Genomic DNA, 24294 nt, shown 5'->3' with positions numbered 1-24294 from the left:
TCAAAACAAAAAATAGTCCATTACAAGTACATGTCCTGCATACAAATGTACTTAAGGGAAATATAGTAGTAGTAGTAGTTTATTCCAAACATGAAAAAAAACATGTACAAAAGAAAAAAAGAATCATAAAGTAGTGGATATACATAAAAAATACATTACAAAAGATGTGAAAAATGTAAACAATACAATCACGATATGATAAAGAAGTGTGCTAATTTATTTAATCCCACACCTTATTCATAAGTTAATATCAGTCAGTTATTTAGCTTCCACATCAATTTACAATAATTAATTATCTAGACTTATTCTAATATATTATCTTAATTACAAATAATCTTTATCTTACAAGATATAAGTTAATTACAAAAATATTTATCTTAAAAAAAATAAATTCTTACACATAAACCTTATTCAAATAAAATAAATAAATAAAATATGCACTCAGCTGCCAGTTTATTAGATCCACTTTGCTTAAATATATGCAGTCTAATACAACAGTCTTGCAATAAATATTATAGACATCCCTCAGGCATTTCTTACTATTTTCAAAATTTTTAGAAAACATAGCAGTCAGTAAAATAATTTAGGAAATAACCAGCAGATTCACTATGAAAATGATTATTAGTGTTGTGGTTTTATACGAAGTAGTTCAAATGAGCTTCACCTCAACCAAATATAACATTTAAATCCTGCTATTTGATGACTGCATAAGGAATAATAATATAGTGGTATAAAATATATGATACTGGTGGCATTTTTGTTGCATATGTTTACTTTCAGTACTATAAGTTTTAATTTCCTGTTTACGACCTACTTTACTTAAAGGGTGACTTCAGTATTTTTTTAACCCAAAACTTTTTTTTTTCATGTTTTTTGTGTCAAAATGATTAATGAAGACGGTATGGAGCGAGAGCGCTGCAGCCGACAGCAGTGAAACAGACTGCAGTGACACCTATAAGGGCATTTGTGTGCACCGTCAGCGTACATCCTCTAAAGGTGATTTTGTCACTGACAGGCTCCGATTGTTATATAATGAGTGTCTGACAACATTATGGAAAGGATCCCCACAAAGAAAGACTTTTTTGTAAAAAGTTCCTGTTTTTTTTTTTCAAAAACCAGAAACTGCTGAGAAATCACAATCACTGCCCCTAGTGGTTACATTGCAGCATGTTTCACGGCTTGCAGCACCAAAAAAAAAAAAAAAAAATAAAAATAAATGAATAAAAAAGAAACTGAAAAATAGGACCCAGGCTTAAAAATACCAACGTTCCCTTTAATGCAGGACTTTTATTTGTTACAAAGTATTTGTACAGTATGAAAAAAAAGTACTTTTACGCTTAAATAATATATCCACATATGTCTTTTTTTTTTTTTTTTTTACTGCAAAAACCAACAATAGAAACATCTGGGGGGTTCCCTGCGAGGAAACCTCATCAGCCGGAGTGTCTGTCGGTTTGATGTGCGTCTAAATAAAGCCGCTGTGACATGAAAGCTACAGTGAATCATCCCTTAATACAAAAAAAGATGCATAATGTGTGTGTGTTTGATGTCGGGAGTGCAGTGTGCTGCTGGCTCCAGCCCACAGAGGAGTGGGAGCCTCCACAGGCTCGCTCTGATTGGCTCAGACACGGATAACTCCATTTTGGAAAACAGCTGTTTGAAGACACAACCTTTTTTCTCGTTGTTTGCAGACGGTACCCTGAGAGGAAAAACCACCGAGGCTTCTTACACACCTGTCAGCACCGCGGGAGGTTTTTATCCACACCAGCGTGCGTCAGGCTCGGCCCGGTTCGACTCGCTTGCTGCGTTTTTGTCCGACTGCCAGGAAACTTAACTGGAGGGATCCATGGTGTTAAATTTCCATTGTAACAAGTGGATAACAGGAGGCGACCCGACCAAGGTTAGTGGCGATTTTTATTTGTGTGTGTTTGAGCGAAGGGGGAAAACGGCTTTAAGTGTGGGTTTGTGTGCGTAAAAAATGACAAATGTTTGAATTGTGCAGCCGCAGGGAGCTGCAGAGTCACGAAGCGAGGGTTGGTTTTTTTCATGATTTGAAAAGGCATTTTTTCCAGCCTGCACAACGACCAACGACAGACAATCCACGTTTTTTTTTTTTTTTTTTTGCAGATCCGTTGGTGCCCACTGTACACACACGCTTAATTAAATTAATTCCCCCTCGGTGCATCACATTATGCATGTTAATCACATTTTTTCCTCGAATGTATGAGGCATTCTAGTGCATCCATTATGCTTGTGTGTGTGTGTGTGTGTGTGTGTGTGTGTGTGCAGTTTTAAAGGACTGGCATGCACGTCCTTCCCACACATTAGCTGCTGCATTCAGGGGAGCTAATGACAGCCTGGATAGCTTTTTGAAAGCTCTCATCTCCTCTCTCATCAGCTGTGCTTTTCTGCTCTGTCAATGCATGCAGCCCCCCCCCCCCCCCCACACACACCTCTCTGTAAACACAAATCAACTTCTATTTCCTAACTGGATTAGATAACAAGGCAGCGATGACAGCAGGTTTTCATGCAATAACCTAGCTGCTGAGAGAAGAAGGAGCGTGTCAGTCCAGTTTTTCTGGAGGTGAAATGACAGGGCTGGATGGAGATGGTGCTCAGATTCAGCAGCAGCAGCAGCAGGCAGGGAGGAGGGAGGAGGTGTGGGGGGGGAGCAGCCTGGGACCCCCCACTTTGCTTGAGTGTTGCTGGGCAAGTGCCAGTGTTACTGGGCATGGGCACTGGTGAAGATAAATAGTGGCTTCTTGCCTGCCTGTGGTGGTTTGTTTCACTGTCGACTGGCTGGCTGGCTGCAACCAAAACAGTGTTCTCCTCTGAGCGCAGTCAGCGTGCACGCTCAACATGTAATCTAGACACAAAACAATGTTGTGATTAAAGTGGCAGTGTTGCAGTATAACAACCAGTTTTATTTTTAGGCCAGTGGTGGCTGGATTGTGCTATGTCCTGATTTGACATTTCATGGCTCGTGCAAACTGTTGCACTTTCAAAAGCACGGAGAGAAGGTTATGGACGACAAAAAAAGAAATGACCCCCCCCCCCAAAAAAACCCCCCACTAAAATTACACGAAAATGATTTGAAATTAGCAACAAAAAAGGAAAAAAAGTAAAAGAAAAAAAAGCAGGAAATTACGGGGAAACAAGTGTCAACATTAAAATTAATAATAATAATTATTATAAGATATTATTTATTTAGCCTAATTTTAAATATATAACTAGAAAAATAGATTTTTTTTAGATTTTCAGGTCATTTTTGTCACCTTTTTCTGACTTTTTTGGGGGTGATTTTTTTTTAAGCAATTTGCTGGGCAAATTGCTTATTGCCTTTATTTTCCCCATAATCTGAGAAAGAAATAAAACCAATTTGCTCACATTTAAAGGTCTGAAGGATTGTGAAAGGTGTTTGAATGCAGCACAAGAAAACTGATGTCAATCCAGTCTCCAAGGGTTAAATAGACCATAAAGGAGTAAATATAGGTCAATACGTAGTGCTGCATTACATTATTATTTCCATTTTTAAGCAGATTATATTTTGGCTTAACTGATTAATCTTTTGACTCAGAAAATGCCTTTTACAGCCCCCGGTGATAATATTATAGCTTGTTTTGTCTGACCAACTCTGCTCCATACTTTACTGTCATATAAGACAAAGCAAAATAACTAGTCTTCTTAATTTAAGGCTGGAACTTGAGAATATTTTGGTCTCTTGAATAATGACAATTATCAAATTAATTTTAAATGCCAGAATAAATGTTGCCACTGTACATTGCAAGAAACAGATATGAAGCATTTGTATCCTATTACGTATTGGATATGTAAAGAAAAAGTAACGTTTCTTTAAATTCTTTAGGGCTGTGGTGAATGTTGAGTTATTTTTTTAGGTACTAAAACCGCTTGGTTATGGTAAGTAAAAGATCATGTTTTGTCTTAAAATACGCTTTTGTTGGCACGGTTACGGCTTGAAATACTGCTGATATCTCACTAAAAAACACAGATGTGTGGCACATTCACCAAAATCTTGCAAAAAAAAACCCCCATTTTGGTGGCACAGTCACACTAAAAATATACCTGCTATTGGTGGCTGGAAATGCTGCAGATGTCTCATTAAAAACACTGAATTTGTTGTTCACTGGTCTCAAAAATTAGTCTGCAGCTGTCTCGCCTTGTTGACACGCTATCCGTCATCCTGTCCACCCCAAATTACAAAGTCAGCTCACATACATGTAATCAGAACCACATCACTCTAGAAACACTGGTATGATGCTTATGAAGTGTAGAAAATGTAACATATCTGTTTATAGAAAAGTAAAATGCCAACATTTTCTTTTGGTGACAAATTAGTTGCAGATTTTGACTAATAATCTTCTGTAATGCAAGACAAAAACAATGCACCACATGTTTGCATATTTGCCAGCTAAAGGTGAATCTGTCTTAAATGGCAACAGAATTTTAACACTAAAAAGCAGATACTTTTTTCTGTACATATGAAAAAAATCCCATAATGTAGGATATTAAGCCACCTGATGAATTTAAGATTATCTGCACACTCTGTAGTCTGTCTATGTGCCTTTTTTTTATTTTTAGATTAGCTCTCGACTGCCTCGGCTCCTCTCTTTGTACCAGCTAACCAAACACGGTCTGTTATCCTTCAAAATGGATAAAGGGGGTGGAGAGTCGCCAGATTCGAGGGCGCTGCAATGCAAGAAAAAACACTGCTACTATAGAGGCACGCATGCCCTGCTGACCTTGATCAGATCCCTGCAGAACCTCCTGCATCTCAATCATATTTACCGAATCAAAACACGTCTGTGAAGAACAAAAGAGCAAAAACACGGTGAAGATTACATGCTTTGGCTGTTACGTGGGCTTGTCCCCAGAGGCCTTTGTGTGTTATGCATCTCCTAATCAGTGATGCTGGTTTTTCAGAAAGCTGCAAAATCAAGAGAAATCAGACGATACCAGTTACATCTGCAGTGCTGCATGAGCGACACTCTCAGAAACACCGTTCTCCTCCTGCACCTCCTTCAGTCATATCTGCTCCTGCTGAGGGCTGCCAACAATAACATGATTACCCTGAGAACATCACGACCCCTATATCCTGGTGCTGAGAGTCTGCATTAAGCACACACAGCGGGGGTGGGACAGTTACTGTGTGGTTGTTTTTCCGTAAGTGGTCGTTAGATTTTCTTCTTTTTTTCCGCCAGAGAGCTTCTCTGTGCTCCGCTTGTAGTCCTGCTGACGGTGAAAAGAGCTTTTTTGTTGCAGTGCACGTAGGTTGTTTTAATTCCCAGTTTGAGAATACTGATTTCTTTAAAAGAATGAGGAAGAGAGCGACAAGCAATATAACAAAAAAATAGCAAGAAACAATCAAAAAGTAACAAGAAAATTACCTGAAAATATGCCAAAAAAGTAAAAAACAAACAAGAAAATTATCTCAAGAAAGAGCTAAAAAATTCAATATATATATATATATATATATATATATATATATATATATTTTATACTAACTCAATACTTGTGACATAATTTTAAATATTTAATGAAAAAAATATGAATATATTTTTGCAGACATTTTTCATCTTTTTAATTTTTTTGGATAATATCAAATGATTCCCCTCAGCTAATTTTCAGGTCATTTCGTTTTCTTTTTTAAATGTAATTTTATTTATTTTTTGATTTAGCCGTACATTCCCTGCCAGGCTGTTTCTTTTGGGGTTTTTTTCTGTGTTTTTTGTAAGAAATCAAACCACTTTTCTCTGGTTTCAGAGGGTTGAATGCAGCACAAGAAAACTCATGTCAATCCAGTTGTGAAAGGGTTAAATACTTCTTTAATGTGAATCAGACACGTCTGGATTCGAAGCTTTTCTGCAGAACGGACAAAGCATGCTTTAGATAAAAATAGCAAATTCTGGTTAAAGTGCCTTCTAGATTTCTTTGCGATAATGTCTACAGTCAGTCGCCTGCTCGGAGACCTTTGCATGTTCAAGATAACGGGGATCAGCAAACAGCAGTCCTGCAGCTGTAAACGGTGCAGCAGGCTGTTTGGTGCCATGTGAACGCGCTGCTCGGGGTCTATTTTTGTATGCCTCCCTCTGTATAATCATGGGTTTAATGTGTACATATTTTGTGGACGGGGATTTGTCGGTTCAACTGCGTTGACCTCCAGCCACATTCTTGCCTTGTGTGCAGCGGACTTAAGCTCCTCTGTTTTTAGCTCCCTGACTTCCCCCCGAGGAGAAAATGAGCGCCATCATCACCCCGGCCTTCAGCGTGGCGTTTAGCAGACAGAAGGGTCTCTCACTGCAGGAGACTCGGCCTGTTAAAAATGAAAATGATTATTTATTCTGTGAGCATCTATATGCAACATGTCTGGGGTCAGATGTAGGGCTCGACACATCGTCATCGTCAGATTATTGGGGCTGATATTTGGCGTTTTGCCGATTATCTGTAACAGCGTCTTATTTTAATGATTGCCGATAAAATTATTAATCAAAAAAATGAAAGAAAGTGTCAATATAGGAGGAACTTTTACTTTGTAAAACCTGAAGGAGTTATTCTTCACTTGACTTTCTAAAAAAAGTTGCTGGGAACTTTCTGTATGTGATGTTGAAAGTTGTAGTTTTGATTTAACTTTTGCTAAAGGCATTTAAACAAAGTTTTGTGTTGGAGTTTGTTTTAGTCCAAATTCTAATTATTGACAGAAGGATTTTCATTTTTATTGTAATTGCATATCTGTCAGCCCTGAAAAACAAAATCGGTCGACCCCCAGTCAGATGTATAAACCACAGTATGCACTGAAACCGCAGCGTTTCCCACGTTTTTATTTATAAAGTTGTATGGATGTTTTGACAGAAATATAAGGTGAGAGAATAAATCTAAATAATAAAATATAAAAAATAAATTAACCAATTCTTGTTTGCAGCGGATTCATGGAAGAAATAACCCAAAAAATTAGAAAGAAGTAAAACGTTCGCCAGAAAAGTTCCAAAGAAATTTGTCTGATTTGCAGATGTGTCAAATAGCTGGAATCAAGAAATTAAATCTGCTGTCCATTTTTATTTTATTTTATTTTATTTTTATATTAGTCAACCAAATGTTTTTATGTAAATGTAAATTTTTTTAACATAATTTAAAACATATAATTAAATGAATTATTAATAAAGCTTTCTGGAAAATGTTCCCTAATAAGAAAATAATATTCAGATATCCCCTCTAGCTAATTACTTGTGTCACTTTTTACTATATTTTTGCAATTTGATGGGATATTTCTTTCCAAGTTGCTCATAATTTTTTTTGCGCCATGTTTTCTTGAGAAATCAAACCAATATTCTGAGGTTTCAGAGGTTTAAATGCGAGTGAAAAGTGTCTGCACACAGCACAAGACAGCTAATGCCAATCCAGGTGATAAAGGGTTAACTCATTGTCTGATATATTTGCATTCTACACATAAAGGTGCACATAAATTTATTTAAGGGGGGGACTACTTTTGTCAATTTTTCGGCTCCTTTTATGTGATTCTGGGAAGCTCTTTGTAAAAACTGTCGGAAACGTTGCTTTAAAATAAAGTCAAACTGATTATCTCTCTGACTTTAATTGGGGCTGATTGAGACGTCACAGCCTGTGGTGGCACATTTAATGAACTAATGATACAGGTGCTATAAATAGCCACAGTGGCGATGATGGCTGACAGGTCTGATGGAGGAGGTGGAGCGGGATGAAGTATTGATAAAACGGGTGATGTCTGCACCTATTTATGGCTGGATTTGTGCTGGTCTGCTGGCTTTACTCTGTACCGAAACATAGTGATTTTAACATCACTGACAACAGTTTCAGTTACTGCAAGTATGTTTTGTTTTTTTTTTTTTCCAGGACAGTGAACACAGCAAAGCGCTCCAGCCTTCATTAGCAGTTTTCTTTTAATTAGCCACTTGGGTGCACCGTCCTGCTGGTCAGCTTGAGGCAGAGCAGGTCAGTGGACGGGCTGCTTGTCTGCAAATGTACTCTTTGTACTGTGGCTATGATAGGCCCACAAAATCATCGATGTGACCTCATTCCTCATCGGAGGATATTTGTTATTAGCGTAGAGGAGGTGTGCACTGGGGTTTGTGGTGTTAGTTGCCAGTCAAAGCTCTCATACCATTTACATGATTTGTCAAGGATTTTTTGTTTGTGTCTAAATTCAGTAAAATTTGATTTTTTTTTCTTTTTTTGTGGTACAAAGTTTTATTTTTTTGTTATTGACAAACCAAATATATATATACAAAACATCAGGTATAGGGTACAGCACAGTTAAAAATTAAATAAAATAAAATAACATGAAATAATTTAAATACATATATGAAAGACTAAGTAAAAATGCAGTATACAAATGATAACAATGATACAAATAAACAGGCAAGAAATTAAAGAGGTAAATAAATAAATAAAAAGCAAAAAAAATATATAAAAAGGAAAATAAACAGATGTACCCTCATACAAATACGCAGTACATGAAGTTGGAGTATTCAGGGAAGAAAGTGGCACCATTTTCCAAAAGCTTGACACTTTTATTGTTATTAACTAATGCATGCTGACTTTCCAAATATTCAAATGAGTGTATGACATCATCTGGCACCTTTTAGCAACTTTTGGAGCTGGTGCTAGCTACTTTCATTGGCAACAAGTTTGCAACACGGCTGCCAGCTGGTGTTTTAGGATTAGTGATTGCAGAGCGACTCAGACTCACTGCTGCACAAATATGAAACATATTACTTAAATGCACATGGTGGCGTAGGCCACGATGGTTGTGCTAAATTGAACAAAAAGGAGGTGATCAGGCGATACAGCTGCAGGACAAGCAGGACCCCTCTGGTGTGTGACTATGCCCCCGGCCCTTTTTACTCAGAGTATAAAGTCCCTTCTTCATGGTGCATTTGCATTTTAACACAGAACTAAGTGTGCCACTTCAGTGTGTGATTTTTAGAAAACATGCCGGCGTCGCAGAAGCAAAAGAGGCGTGACGTAAAACACAACAGTGTCTGTCTCCAGTGTTGCATATTGCATATGCGTCGGCAATGCTTTATAAGCAATAAAAATGGCATAACATGGCAATAACAATCATTTACCAACCCTGTTATGTGGCAGCTGGTCTCGTCCTCTGCTCGACGGGTAAAGAGCTCCTAGACCTCATTGTTTTCCCAATTTGCCGGCATTTCTGGCTGCTTGTTCTTATTCTTTGAGATAGCTGATAACTGCTGTCAGCTGCTTTTTAAATCTCTTTCAGGTATAACACATTATCAAAATGTCACACCCATGTTGTCCTTCTGGCTATCATTTTTATACAGAGGTCATTTTGGTGCTGTAACTACCCCAGCTGCTGGATTAACCCTTTGAAACCTGGGAAATTGGCTTGATTTCTTTTCAAAACATGGAAAAGGAGGCACTAAGCAACTGAAAAAGAAGTGATGCAATGATTAGCAAGAAATTAATAAAAAAGTACAAGAAAAACATGAAAATTTGACCCAAAAAAGTAAAAAGGAAAAGAAAAAAACAACAAGGAATGAAAAAAATGTTCAAAAAATGAACAAATCTGTAAAATCATTTAAAGATATTATGATAATTTAAAAATACACTTTTCTGGACATTTTCCTTAGCTTTTAAAATTTTATTTAATTTTTTTTTATAAATCTACTGATTTGTGAAGTTGTTCATTGCCAAATGGCAATGAACTTCTTCATATAATTAAAAGAAAATAAAACAAATTTGCTCTTGGTTCAAGCTTTTAATACATGTGAAAAGCATCTGAACATTACAAAAAAATGTGATGTCATTCCAGGTTTCAAAAGGTTTTTAAAGGCAAGACGACCCCCCCCGTTACAATCGTACTTTTTAATAAAGAAAAATGAGGCTGCATAACATCATGAAATTCATGCCTTATAGAGGCAAAGTGAAGAAGCTTCAGTGTATTGCTCTTCATTTGAACTTCTATTTACATGAATATTTTTCCTGGCGCCGGCGAGGTAAACAACAGTCTGTGACTGTTTTAAATTTTTCTGTGTTATGACCTTGTTTTGTTAAACTCTGGTGGTGAAGGACCATTTTTAGCCACATGTGAGTGAAAGTGAGTTGAAGCTACACCGGTCCAAATAATTAATGGCCGCGCTTCGCCCTGATGTTTTCTGAAGAACACCGTCAAACACGAAACTACAAGAAAAGACAAAAGTTTGCAAAACATACATTTTCCACTCACTCTAAATCTGGCATCCATCATTAAGCAGTCTAATTAGCACGCTTAAATAAAACAAAATTATCGAAATGCACCACAAATGTCCATTTAACGCCTGTTAACAACATTACAGATAAACGTGAAACAAAATAACATACAATGTTTGCCTCTAGGACCACACGCAGAACATCGTTCTCTGGAGTCGTATGTTTAGCGTCTTCAGCCATGATGCTCTTACCCACAATGCTATGCTTACCTATGACCTCACCACACAACGTTACATTCCCCAAAATGCCACTGGGCTGGTGTCACTCTGCATTAAGTTAACTTTTTGCATTAAAAGCAAAATATTTCTAAACCAACATTTTTGAGACACAATTTAAACGCCTTATTCATCACATCTTCATGACTTTTTAATTACTTTTTGAACTTAAATGGTAATGAATTTATAACTGAAATATCAATATTACTGTCTCTGAGACATTGACATGAATGTTTTGAACAAACTGAGCTTCCTTTTTTGGGGGGAATTGAAACTGGGTCACCACTGAAAAACATTGTAACCACTGTGAATTCAAACTGACTACAGCCACTGCAAACTGGTGACTTATAATGGAACGAGTGTGTCATAGTCAAAAGGATAGATTTTGGGTGGAGCAGCACTTAAACGTTTGGTCGATGTAATTCCATTTGAAAACTGGCACAGGAAATATTATATAGTGACCGAGCCAATTTAAATGGCTTGGCTCAGTTATGAACTGCAGCTGCAACCCTGCTCACAGTAAGTGGCCATATACTGGATGAATATTACATTTCCATTAGTCTTTTATTGTTTCTACATTTATAAGACTCATATCCTTTCCTCGTGTATTTCCTCTGCTTGATAAATATCATTATTTGTTGCTCTTCAAAGTGGCAGCACGTCTGTTTTTCAGCATTTAATGCAGCAAAGTCGAGTTACGCCCTCTTTGCTTGAGCTGGACCGGCCCAGCATCAGCATACATTTCACAGAGAGGGCTGAGGTGTTGAATAAACACTGTTGTTTATTTGGCGAGAGAATTCTTAATCAAGCCTTATTATGTAAATGCATTCTCATCCGTGTGAACTGGTTCGTAAGTAAAAGAGACGTGTCCTGCTTTGGCCTCACGAGTCAGTGAAAGTTGATTTGATGAGAATCTCTCTGCATGAAAAAAAAAAAAATCAGATGAAAATGAGCTTTGATTATTTTAGGTGGAGTGGCCCATTTCAGCCTCCATGTGAAGCGACGAGGCAGAGAAATGCTGCAGGGTAAAAGGAACAGCGTGACCTTGGCTGTTTGATGGGGAGCCGTAAGCTTGTGATCTGCTTTGGGCTTTGATTTGATCCACTTTGGGAATTCTCAGGCTCAGTTTGCTTTAAAATATTTGATTGTTTTTTTTTTGGAGAAGTTTTTTTTCATCCAAATCCCAGCGGAGGCGAGACGATGAGTGACGTTGAAAGAAGGTCGCTCACAGGAAGCAGTGAGCATTAAAATTCATTTGACAGTGACAGATTAAAAGTGTATCACATCCCTCTCTGTTGTTAGAGGAAAACCCAATTCATTAAATGTGTTAATTACTCTTGATTAGATAAATAAACTGTCATTGTTAAATGGGCTGTAGGAAAGCACTACATGATGATTCGCAGGTCAACAGAAAGCTTAGTCAGACTCAGTTGACTGTAATTAAATATACAAATAATACCCCCTTTCCACTTGAATTAACGCCTGTTTTTTTGTTTTGTTTTTTAGCACGAATAAACCCACTGAAAATAGGCTGTAGACTGCTTTTCTATTGCAAGTAGACCAGAGCTGTGTACATGGTTCTGCAGCAGACTGTTGGTGAGCGTGGGGTTTTTTATTTATTTTTTATTCATTTATTTATTTTTTATTTTGGTGTCAAATTTAATGTCACGGAGAGGAAAACAGGGCAGTAAACACTAGAAAGCAGCATTGATGGAGGCTGTCAAATGAATGAGATATTTCAAGAACGCCTTGAGAGATTTTTTTTTTTTTTTTTTAATTTTGGCACAAACATTCACTTGGACTTAAGGATGAACTGATTTGTTTTTAGTAATCAAAGGTCAAGGTCACTATGACCTTGCATCCGTCTAATTCCTTAAAAAGTGACACCTTGAGGTGATTTATACAAATTGAACACAAACATTTACCTAAACTCAACAATGAGCTGATTAGAAATTGGTTTCCAAAGGTCAAGGTCACTGTGACTTTACACCTGTTTCATTCTCATGAACACAATTTCTGAAGATGACCTTGAGAGAAGTTTCCTTGAATTTGGCGCAAATTTCCACTTAGACTAAAGAATAAACTGATTAGAATTCAATTGTCCAAGGACAAAGGTCATGGTGACCTTATAACATACACAACATATTTTTGGCCATAACTCAAGAAATAATATGTTCAAATTTCAAATAAATGTCTAATAAAATGTAATGATGAAGTTCTGACATTTTATATTCAAGAGGTCAAAGGTCAGCTGTGACATTGTAAATGCTGAAACACTTTTCAGTTCTTTTGTCGACGTCAAAGGTCAGGAACAGAAGGGGAGACGTTCGGATACTGAATTGGTGACACTAATTTTGGGTGTCCACCTTGAAACTGTGTTGACTGCAGAGATCTTCTGTGTGTGAAGCATCAGTGTTTTCTGGTGCACTGAGGCAAACATCTGCTCGGAGTTTATCTTTATCTTACAGTTCTAGCACAGATATTCTCACAATGACGTGGCAGTCTGTGTGAAAACGGTGTTAAAAGAAACCTAATACTGTTAGTCATTTCCTCTCACGCAGACGCAGAACGATGTGCGAGTTTGCCGTGGGCTGTGGTCTGCGGTGTGTTTAAGTGCAACTTTTTGACCGCGTCAAGCAACGTGAGGCATTGCAACAGTCGGCCTCTGTCGCGGTCAGTTCTTTGATGTCGGTTTGGTTCGTCTGAGCCTCGAGGCAAACCCCCAGGTGAAATCAATTAATATTTCATTATGAAGCAAAGGTTAGAGAAAAGTCCCCAAAAATGAATACAAATTTGTGCAGCAGAGCTCTTTATGACCCTTTGGAGGGGGGTTGACCTCTAACAGTATGTAGAGCTGCAGTGATTAACCAATTAATCAATGATTGATGAATCATTTTTATTCTCTTTCGGCCTCTTTAAGCTTCTGAAGCTTTTATGATTTTCTGTATGAAATGTGACAGTTACTGAATATGTAGCCCAATCACCAGAATTAATGTTCGCAGTGTTTGTTTCCGCAAACCACGGATATGAAACTTTTTTACATTTCATAAAAGGTTGAAACTTTAAATTTCATTTTCAAATCATGTTTTGGTTCTGTGAATAAGTTCATTAAATACCAAAGTGTAGGCTTCTTGCTGTTTGTGCCCAGGGACAACAGATTCAAATTAGCTGCAAGCTACCTCTGATTACTTTTGATTGTGCACTGTCCCTGTAAAAATACACAATAAATTACATTAAATGAAGGACTTTGAAGGACTTTTTTGGAGTAAAGGATCTGAGTCCACCCCTGTGCACCGGTGTCCCAGTAGGTTGGTTTTACATTAGAACAAGTGAAGGAGTTTGTGCTGTACATGAGCCGTGGCCTCCTTATCTAGGTCTGCAGGAAAGTGCACTGGTTGCTTGTGCTCCTTTTTTTCCTGTATTTGCTCACAGGGAGTGTTACGTAGGTGCCTTTTTATCCCCGTCAACTCAGCAAATCGAATCACATGACGCCCACGTCCTCCTGGACTTGTGGGAGAAAAGTGTGATGATGCAGCCGAGTTGAATTACTCCGCAAACCTCAGACGCAATCGTGGTCGTCGGTGCAGGTGAGAGGAGCGACTTCAGATTATTTTAGCTGCTGCATAAAGAGGAGTTGTGGTCAGAGCGATCAGATGTCTGGCTTTGTATAAGCGAGCCGTCTTTGGCTGGATGTGGTTTCTGTTATTTTATTAGAGACGAGGGGGGGAGTTGTGGGTGAAATCCATCTAACAGGTGGTGCAGAGGGACGCAGCCCGCAACCAAATCATATATTCTGTTACAAATCGGCCAAATGGTTGTGCGCTGCAGCAAAGCCGGGGGGATGGATCGTGTTTCTCACGTTTTTTTCAGCCAGCGAGGGATATTTCCTTATTTAGAAAGCAATAAATAAACATGCATTCCTTCTCTTCACCTCACGTCTTCCCTGTTTTTCCTTTCGTCATCATACCTTGTCCTCAGCTGCTTTCCATCTCAGCAACCTCTTCTCATTTTCCTCCACACCTCCCTCACCACCTCTTCTCCTATCCCCTTATCTCCCTCTCCTCCTCCTCCTCCTCCTCCTCCTCCTCCTCCTCCTCTTCGTCAACTCAAGGGTCTCTTTCAGCCTCCAGTGTGTGCGCAGAGAGCCTGGGAAAAAACGATAGGGTATAAACAACATGGGCAAACAAACCACCTGCTTCCTGCTGAGGTCTCGTGTTGTCAAATGTGTGCACAGAAATAGAAGCGGGCAACCTTGCAGTAGAATTAGAATAGATAGAAGCAACAGTGGGAGGAAAATCACAGACGAGCGCAGCAGTTATCTGCATGCAGCACATCAGCCTCCGTGCTGTTAATGTGAAATTCAAGCTAAAGGGAGTCACCTGAGGACATTAAACATTACAAAACTACGTCAACTTGTATTCTCAAAATTAGTCAATTTACAATTTTACGACAGCACAGACGCTAACTTTTTTTAACCTCTGATTGGGGCTGTAAATTGTTAGCACTTTACTTAACTTTGCTTGTTTCAAACAAAAGAAATTGTGTTTTATCCTCAGTCAAAGCTTACAGCAACATATTGAATATATTTTGACATTATTTCATATTCTATCAATTAAATTTCACATGTTCAGTTAAATTCTTAACGACCAAATGATCGATCATCGATTCATTGTTGTCATCTCTGCCTCTTTTATGTCCACCTTCTCTTGTATTTTATACTTTTTTGCATATCGAAATGGAAAGGTTATTACAGAGGGACTGTGTGGCCACTTCATTTAAAAGATGAAATTGTCTAGTTTCTGAAATTTCTTTTTTTATTTTTTTTTATTTATGTCTTTATCTATTCCAAGTCATATTATTAAGTTAAAACAATTAGTTTCTTTTTATAGTGTAATACGTCCGTCCCTCCCCTTCAGCATAACTAAAATCTGTCGGGGAAAAATAGGGGGGGAACGTATAATTTGAAAGAAATATAAAGTTCAGACACTTCCCAAAAAATGCTCAAGTAATGTAATGAAGTATCATTACTTTGTTACATTACATCTTTGAGTAAAGTACCTGAAAAATAGTACTTTTTCAGCACTTGAGTGAATGGACTTCTCTTTCCATCAGTGCATACGAGCGCCGTCTCTGTTTCGTTTTTCGTGTTTAGTCATAAAATCTGTTTCTCCTGACACATTTGTGTTTGTAACAACACTTCCTGTGAGGAATCTGGAGCGTGACGGGACGCTAAACGAACAGTTGCGATGCTATTCAGAGATTGAGATGTGAGACTGTGTTTTTTTGGGGATTGTCTGAACTTTATATTTGTGGGCGTGGCTGGGGGGTAATCACGGTCTCATTTCCGCGTCCAGTCGAAGCACCTGCTCCTGACTCAGCTGTGAATCATGGGCGGTTGATGAGACTCAGTCATACACCCGTCCTTTTTTCCCACACAGACGCACACAGAGCAGGGGATTCCCTGTAGCTGGAGGCAGGGCACGCTGCGACAGCACACTCCTCGTCTCATGTGTCTGAATGTCTGGACACTCGTCTCTGCTGCTGCTTGTGAAAGCATCGATCGATCACAGCTTATTTGCAGTTTTCGGGCCTCAGGGACACTATCACACACACAAGGGACACAGTGGTGTGCACCCAACACCTCTCTGGTAACGTAACCTTCACTTACCTCCAAACATGGACATCTGGTCCTCCTGTATGGGATCCTTTTGTTGTAGTTTGTGTTTTATATGGGACATCATGATGCTCCCACGCCTCAAGAACTGGTATCAGTCGACCCAGCTGTTGCTAAGTGAGCTGTGCTAACAAAAGGGAACGTAGAAGTATTAGCTGTCTCTTCAGCGTTTATCTCCTGCCATCTGTTTAACAGATGAGTCGACTTAGTAGGTTAACCAAATCTGCTGTTTTGGGTTCCTAGTTTGAGTCACAAAGAGGAGATCTGTCGTCTTTAATTAAAAACATATATATATATGTACGTATATATACATTTTTACACATTTTTACAGTGTTACTCTCCAGCTGCAGTCATCAGTGTGGTTTGTGTTAACTGGAAGTCATAAAGGACTTCCTGTGACGGGGCCGGTCATGTGAATGGGATGTGGTCATCTGGGTGGGATCACTTGGTGACATCATTTGATATTTTCTTAAAGACATACTTTGACAGCAGAATTGTTTGCATGGACAACATGTCTTCAGTCTGAATGAAGCCACTCTGATTCCAACGCGATCCCTAATTAACCCTTTGAAGCTGAATGAAATAGGCTTGATTTCTTTAAAAACATGGGAAATAGGCTATAAGCAATGAAAGGAGAAATGACCCCAAAATGAGCAAGAAATTAGTGAAAAGTAAAAGAAAATTACCTAAAAATGAGAGAGAAAATGTAATAATTTTTATACATTTTCTGTAATATATTTTTAAATGAAATTATGTTTTTTAAAATTAATTATTATTTATTAATAATTCAATTATTATTTTATTTTTTTATTTGTTTTTATTTATTTATTTATTTATTTATTTATTTTTTAAGTGCATCATCCTCTATTTGTAAGGTTAGCGGGTCAAACCTCGGGTCCTCCAGTCAACATGTCAAAGTATCCTTTGGCAAAATACTGAACCCTAAATTTCTCCTGATGGCTGTTCCTTCAGTGTCCACCTCAATAACTTCAACTTCAGAAAAATAAATAAATGTATCTAAATCTTTTGTAAACTTAAAAATTACAGTAAACATAAATTTAGATTAATAGTTCACCCTTTCCAAAGCAATCAGTTTCCAAGATTATTTAGAGATTTTTTTAATCAACTTGTCATATTTTACAGTCACTAGTCTGACTTTGGGATTTTGGAGAATTTGAAGTTAGGAGATTTGTGAGTACTTTTTTAAATTTTTTTTTTTTTTTTACATGTTTAAGAAAATACAAATATGACTGACTAGTAATACAAACATATAGCACAGTAAGCCTGTTAAACTGAAGTTGCCAAAACTTGGAAAGATTAATTTAGTTAAATTGTCAATTTTAAGTTGCAAGAACTTCACAAAATTAAGTAAATATGACTCAATTTTAAGTAAATGTGACAATTAGATTTTAAGTTAACATAAATTAAGATTAATAGTTATATTACATTTTTTTCTCGGCAATCAGTTTACAAGATTATTTTAAGTAAGATAACTTGTCAGACTTTACACTGTGTGCAACATTTCCAAAATCCCCCAAATTCCTGAGCCTCACTTCTCTTGCAACACAGATCGTGATTACACCACATTGTTGACGACTGACATCTATACCTCTTGCTGTGCCCTTTCCTTCATCTAGAATATGTTGCACTATTTTCTAACCTAAATCCATTTTGAAAACAAATATCGCAGCGTGACATTTATCAGGTAAACAGAAAAAATTCCCGCGTGATAGTCAGCACGTTATTGTCAAGTGGAGCCTTTTTATATCTCGCTGCCCTTTAGTGGAATCAGCTTCATCTTTCACTCCGCTGCTTTCTGCTTTCCCTGAAGGTCCCGTCCTCTGTATTACCGCTCGCTGTCTCAGTGTGTCCTCCAGGTCTCATTATTCAGACACAAGTCATTGAATAAGTGTGTGCACAACAAAGCCAAATGAAGCTATAAAATCCCTCTCACTCTGTTAGTGACACTCAGGTGTTTGATATTTTCTCCAGTTAAACTAAATATGTTCTTTTTATTTTTGGCCATTTAAAATCCTGTAGATTGCTTATAAGATAAGAAAATCCTTTATTAGTCCCACAGTGGGGAAATTCACAGTGTTACAGCAGCTGTGAGGTACAGTATAAGCAGCAAAAGAACAATACAACAGTAAAAAAATAATAGCAAATATAAAAATATTAAAATGTAAGATAATAAAAAACAAGGGCCCTAGTTTGATTTTAAAAAAGGTGCAAAAACAGTAACATAAAATTATAAGGTGCCATATCAAACAGTCTAGAAATATATATAAAAAAAAAATAATATATATATTACTTAATGATCACCTTCTGTTAAAAAAGTTACATTTTAATGCAAATCTTACCGCTAGAGTTGAACAATACTATTCTCTACAAATAAAGAACGTAGGTGTTAATTGTCTACAGTAAATGCAGATTATGTTTTCATTTTTCATTATAACTGTGGCAGATATCTGATAAGAAAAAGTCAGCAGCCCACCTGCCGCACTGATCCTCCTAAACTGGAGAACAAAGTCAAGCAGACACTTAACCGCACAGGCCGCCTGTAACGTTTATAATTGATTTTCGGACCACTGAGGCTCATGTTGCTTTGGCACCTCGTTGCATCTCTAACCTTCTTTAATCCCGTACGAGCCGACTGTAGCCTGAAATTTCTCCTGCAGGGAGCAGACAGTCGATCTGAGGTTTGTAAAGAATCGAGCACGCTGGAAATTTTCATTCTAAAGTTAAATTAACCTGCTTTTGTATGATGTATGTTAGAATCAGATTCAGATTCAATTTAATTTTTGCATCTTATCATATTAAAAATACAAAACAAGCAAAGTTCTTGTGTCTTGCCTTCTCAATCTGCACAATGATGTCCCACACAATACAATGCTATTCTGGATATTAAGTGCACAGTGTAAAGTGCTTTACCAAAGTGCGTTAAAGTGCATCACTGAACAACACTGAAAGAAATATTAAAATACATAATATTCCATAAAATATTAAAATCAGTAATTATCATAAGAACTTCACTAAAACCTAAATCAAATCACTTCATAATCATAAAAACAGAATATTAAAATACAGTTTGTCAATAAGTTAGTGTCATGATACAGGAATTTTCATTTTGATAGAGTATAAAAATATCAATATTTAAGACCATTTTAATTCTACAAGGGCAGTTGAGATTGAAGATGCAATAACGAAATCTTTTTTAAAAGATAGATATACAAGGCTGTAACATGAAAATGATGACTCTTCTTTTCTGGTTGGTAGCAGAGAAAGTGCAGCTGGTGTATTGATTCTGAGGATAATGAGTATTGAAGCCTTTCAGATATTGAGAATTGATTTACGTATATCAACATTTTTGACACACAACACTACTATAAGTATAGATTATGTCCATTATCATGCTGCACATTATAGCAACAATTAGCCAATCAATAGATCAATTAGGCGAGCGTTTTAATAATTTTGTTATTGTTTCAAGTTCGGATGTTTTCTGATTTTTATTGTCTTTTATGACAGCAAACTTTTTTTTTTTTTTTTAAATTTTGGGTTGCTTGTATGAGCTCAGGCAAGTCATAATGGACACATGTTCTATGAAATCAATCGATTAAGAGAATTATACATAGAATTATTGATAATAGAAAAGATGCGGTACTTGCAGTCTTACTGCAAAATTGATTATCTGTATTTTCTTTTATATCATTGTAACTGAATATATTTGAGTTTTAGACCATTGTTGAGACAAAGCAGAACATCTGAAGCCCTCAGCTCGGGCTTTAGGAAATTGTAAAATGACTTCGATGAGGGGAAAATCAAACTTAACAACAAATTGATTGATGGAGAAAATAACTGGCGGATAAATCAATAATTCAAATAAGTCTTCTCAGCATGTCAGCTGTCAACATCAGACAGCGAGCGTCATTTTTCTTAATGGCGGAGCTGTTTCTGGAGCAGTGCCATTCATGTTTATTTTTTCTTCATCGCTGATCTCTCATGAGAGACGACAAATGCGGGGAATTGATCTGTGAAGTGCTGCGAGTTGTGAAGTGGGGAACACAACTCTGCCGCTCCTCTGTGGGTCTGCCGAGATCATCTGTCCGAAGCTTGATTGATTTTTGATTTGGCTGCAGCTTTCTGAAGAAGCAGCCTTTCGCCCGGGCCCTTTTGTTTTATTCATTAGCTCACTGAAGACTTTTCCACGCAGCAGCTGATGCTAATAGCCTCGGTCAGGCTTCTTATCTCCTGTTCCTCGGCTGATTCATAATGCCTTCAGGCGCAGGAGCTCAGCGCGCTCATTTAGGATGGCAATTATGTGAGAGTGGCAGTGATCATCCTCGCTATCTGCGCTCGGTGAGAAGGTGATGGGAAATTGCATTGAGTATCCAGTGTTACCAGTGATAATTCTGCATGTCTGACAGAGAAGATGGAGACTTCTGCTGTGACCTAAAGGCCCAGCGTGTGGGATTTAGAGAGATATGTTGGCAAAAATGGAATATAATTTAAGAAAACTTTATTGTCCACAAATGTGGAAATTTGCCTTCAGTTTCACCATAAAATACATAAAAGATTTTAAAAAATACATAAAAAACATGCCCTAATAACATAAAATAAAAAAAATAAATGAATGAATTTTTTTTTAAAAATTTAAATTTATTCAATAAACAATTATTATTTATGACCCCCCCCAGAACATACCCCATAAAAGAATTGAGATTGACACCGACAAGTACATTATTAAACAAACCAACATTGTTAATAATAAAGATAATTAAAAAAAAAATAGAAATGAAATGAATTACAAATACAAACAAGAAAATAAATAGGGAAGCGGGAATAAAAAGAAAGCAAATCAAATAAAGCTAGAAAAGCAAGACTGTTGTGTTCAGTCCAAAATAATTTGGCAGGCTGAGCTATTGACATATGACAGAAAGGGATTCCAGGTCTTTAGAAATGCAGTCGAAGTCCCAGACAGGGTCAGCCTAATTTTGTCCAGTTTAAGAAAATACAGCACCTAATTGGCCAAGCAGATATAATTTAGAATAAATAAATATTCATGTCAAATTCTCATGACGTGCAAAAACCTCCAGCGAAGTCTCAGGATCACCACCCCGTCCCCAGATACGAGTCTCCGTGTCATTTATCACCTTGACAACACATGGGACAAAAGATTTGTCCCTGAGGGTAAGAGTTCAGACTCACTGTGTATTTGATGAAAAGGGTTGTCAATGTAATGACTGTAGTATGTTTTCTTTAGTGTATTGATTTACGTGACTTCAGTCCTTTACCCTAAAAGCAGCATAGGTCATTAACAAGTGACTTTCATGTCACTCGGTTGTTGGTAGTTTCTTCCAGATCTCCCCAGTTGAGCCCACTCCTCGATATTTCTGCCCCACTTCTACGGCTTTTCTTGGGGCGACCTCTTCTCCCGGTCTGATCCTTTCCACAGGTCTTCATTGTTTGTTGATGACTTTGCAGCCTGCTGATTGTGTGTTTTGTTGTTCTCCATGTCTTCGATCCACACAGCATGCTTCACACTGGAGTTAAAAAGCGTATCTTGGTGTTTGTTGTAATGTGTTTTAAGCTCCAGATCTTCCTGAGCGCGTCAAACACCACCCTGGCCTTATTGATCCTGCTCTTAATGTCGGCTTCTGTCCCTCCAGTGGCGTCCACAACACTGAATGCTTCCTCTAAAGCCTTGTTTTGCACAATGATAGGATTGACAGTTTTGGAGTGGATCTTCATTCTCTAGTTTAGTTTTCTAGGTTGTGTTTTTCCCATTACGTCAGAATCATGGGCGAAATATGAGAAAACGTGCCCCTTGGCAGAGATACGCAAAAGTCGCCATCACCTCTTCTACAAAGAAACAAGACACACACTTTATGGTGGTTCATTTCTAATGTGAAACTGCTTTCTTCAGTGTTTTTACCTGTTTAAATCACAGGATCTGTTTGTTTGTAGAGAAAAAGACCCCTGTGGATAATTCTGCTCCTGGTAAAAATTTTAAACGTGTGGATCAGAAATAAGGAGAGCACATAAAGTAATCTGAGAAAAAAAGGTGATCATCTGAGACGTGCTAAACAGTGCAGGAGAGACACTGATATGTGACATTAAACATCTTTATTCCTGTTTTACTGGTTTCAATCACCTGGTCAGCTGTTGTAGACGAGACCTCTGTGCATAATTTAGCTCCTGGTAAAAACCTCCTAAACAATGAATATTAAAGGAATTCTAACCAAGTTTTAACTGGTTGCTTAAAGCAATCCTCGCTTCTAGACTCCATTAAATTTCACTATATCTTACTTTTATAATTAGCTTGAAACCCTAAATGAGAGCGAGGTGGAGGAGTTCCTTCGGATCCTAAAAACGTGTTAAAAAGCTAAAAAAATAAGGTCTTAATTGGCATTAAGTTGTCTTGAATCATTTTTTTCAAAAATCTATTAAAAAAAACTTCAGGTAGGATTTTTATGAATCTTTTTTTTGACATTGCATTATAAAACCTAAAAATAAGGGGTAATTTAAAAATAGATTAATATATTAATAATTTACCCTAATAATTTGCATTAAAATCACCTAAGAGTCATGTTTTATGCTCCAATATATAATTAAAAAATAAAATCAAATCCCCCCTTACCTTAAGTTATGAAAGTCGGTTCATGTTTTTTCTTCAATATTGGTAACTGTAAAATTAGTCTTAAATTTCAAGCGGCATTAAAACAGCCTTAAAAGGTCCACTAGCCTTAAGTTTAGGAAGCCTGGAAGAGATCTGTATGTGCTCGAGCTGTCGAGCTGAGGACCAAAAGCTGGCTGTTTCACTTCACCAGGGGAAATCAGGCCTTCACACCCAAGCCCCGGGTCCCATTAAAACAGGAAGGATATAGGGCAAATATATACACCAGAGTTGAATGGACAGGGCTTTTATTTATTTATGAGAGGAAGGCCGGAGAGGAACAACAATGCTAATCCCGCCGAGGAAATACAGCTCCCTTGTGTTTGAAGTGGGCTCGCTGTCAGCCGAGCAGCTGCTGACATCACGTGAACAGACAGTGCCCAGACCACATTTATCGGGGGCTGAGAGGCGGTGAGCAGGAGGGCAAAAAGAGCTGAGGCACACCAGTGTTATGGTGCTCTCGCCGTGTAACGCTTCGCTCCGGAGGGTGAATGGATTTGGAGGGATTTGTCTGAAGCAGTTTGGCTCTGCTCTGTAGGCACCTGAGAGGAGAGGAGGCAACTCTGATCACTTTGGTGAGATAAGACGGTTTGTTGTTGACTGTTGCTTTATCTCTGATTCGCCTTTTCATGCGTCGTTCGACCACAAGAGCCGCAATAGCTGAGAGCTGATGAAGACAGCAGTTTGTTTCATGAAGGAGGGTTTAGAGCATTTCATGAGAGCTTAATTGGATAAGAAGAGTGTCAGAAAGTAAAAATATGAGTTTAAAAAGTCATTTAAACACTTAGGATATATTTCAAGAAAAAAAAGCACAACATACTCTGGTTACAGCTTCTCAAATGTGAGGATTTGGTGCTTCTCTCTGTCTTATATCGTCGTGAACTGAATATCTTCGGGTTTTGGACTGTTCGACTGAAACAAGAAATTTGAATACATCACCAGGGACATTGGGACGCTTTGATGAGCAGTGTTTTAGAGCCGAAACTAACAATTATTTTCATTATCAATAAATCTGATGGTTACTTTCTTGATTTATTGGTAATTTTTCATCAAAAACTGTCAGAAAGATGGTGAACAATACCAGTTTAAAGCTCAAGGTGACGTCTTGTTTTGTAGATATTCCATTTATCTTGTGTGACGACCATAGACTGTATAAAATAATGGACACTGTAACATCACTCATAGGCTCATGGGCGGATTATGAGACATCGGGCCCCTGGGCACTGACATGCAAAGGGCCCCACCACCCTCCTATATGGAGAAGGAAACACACACATTATCTGGTTGTTTGGCATCTGTTGTTTTGTGTCTCTTTGTGGTCATTTAGTGTGTCCTTGTAGTTGTTTTGCCTCTTTAAAAAGTCATATTGCATTGTTTTGTCGGCATTTCATATCTCTTTGTTGTTGTTTTGCCCCATTTCATAGTTGTTGTGGTTCTCTTTTTGTCTGTTTTTGTTCGATTCG

General features: G+C 37.7%; 1 protein-coding gene across 3 annotated transcripts in view; it reads left to right on the top strand.

The window, feature by feature from the left end:
• The first annotated feature begins 1678 nt into the window (after positions 1 to 1678).
• pkig (protein kinase (cAMP-dependent, catalytic) inhibitor gamma) overlaps positions 1679 to 24294 on the top strand; it is a 34000-nt gene continuing 11384 nt past the window's right edge. Inside the window, exon 1 of one of the 3 annotated variants that reach the window (XM_042491362.1) lies at positions 1679 to 1900. Coding sequence is in view for 1 of the 3 variants with exons in the window: in XM_042491361.1 (XP_042347295.1) it covers positions 15999 to 16129 (131 nt within the window). In the remaining 2 variants the exon portion in view is untranslated. Of the gene's footprint in view, positions 1901 to 15919; positions 16130 to 23273; positions 23407 to 24294 lie in introns of those variants that run through there. The other 2 variants (XM_042491361.1, XM_042491364.1) reach the window with 2 other exon arrangements.

This window comes from Plectropomus leopardus, chromosome 8 (assembly GCF_008729295.1).
Source record: "Plectropomus leopardus isolate mb chromosome 8, YSFRI_Pleo_2.0, whole genome shotgun sequence".
NCBI classification, from domain to species: Eukaryota; Metazoa; Chordata; class Actinopteri; order Perciformes; family Serranidae; genus Plectropomus; species Plectropomus leopardus.
The sequence above is the reverse complement of the archived record's forward strand: the minus strand, read 5'-3'. Positions and strand labels throughout refer to the sequence as shown.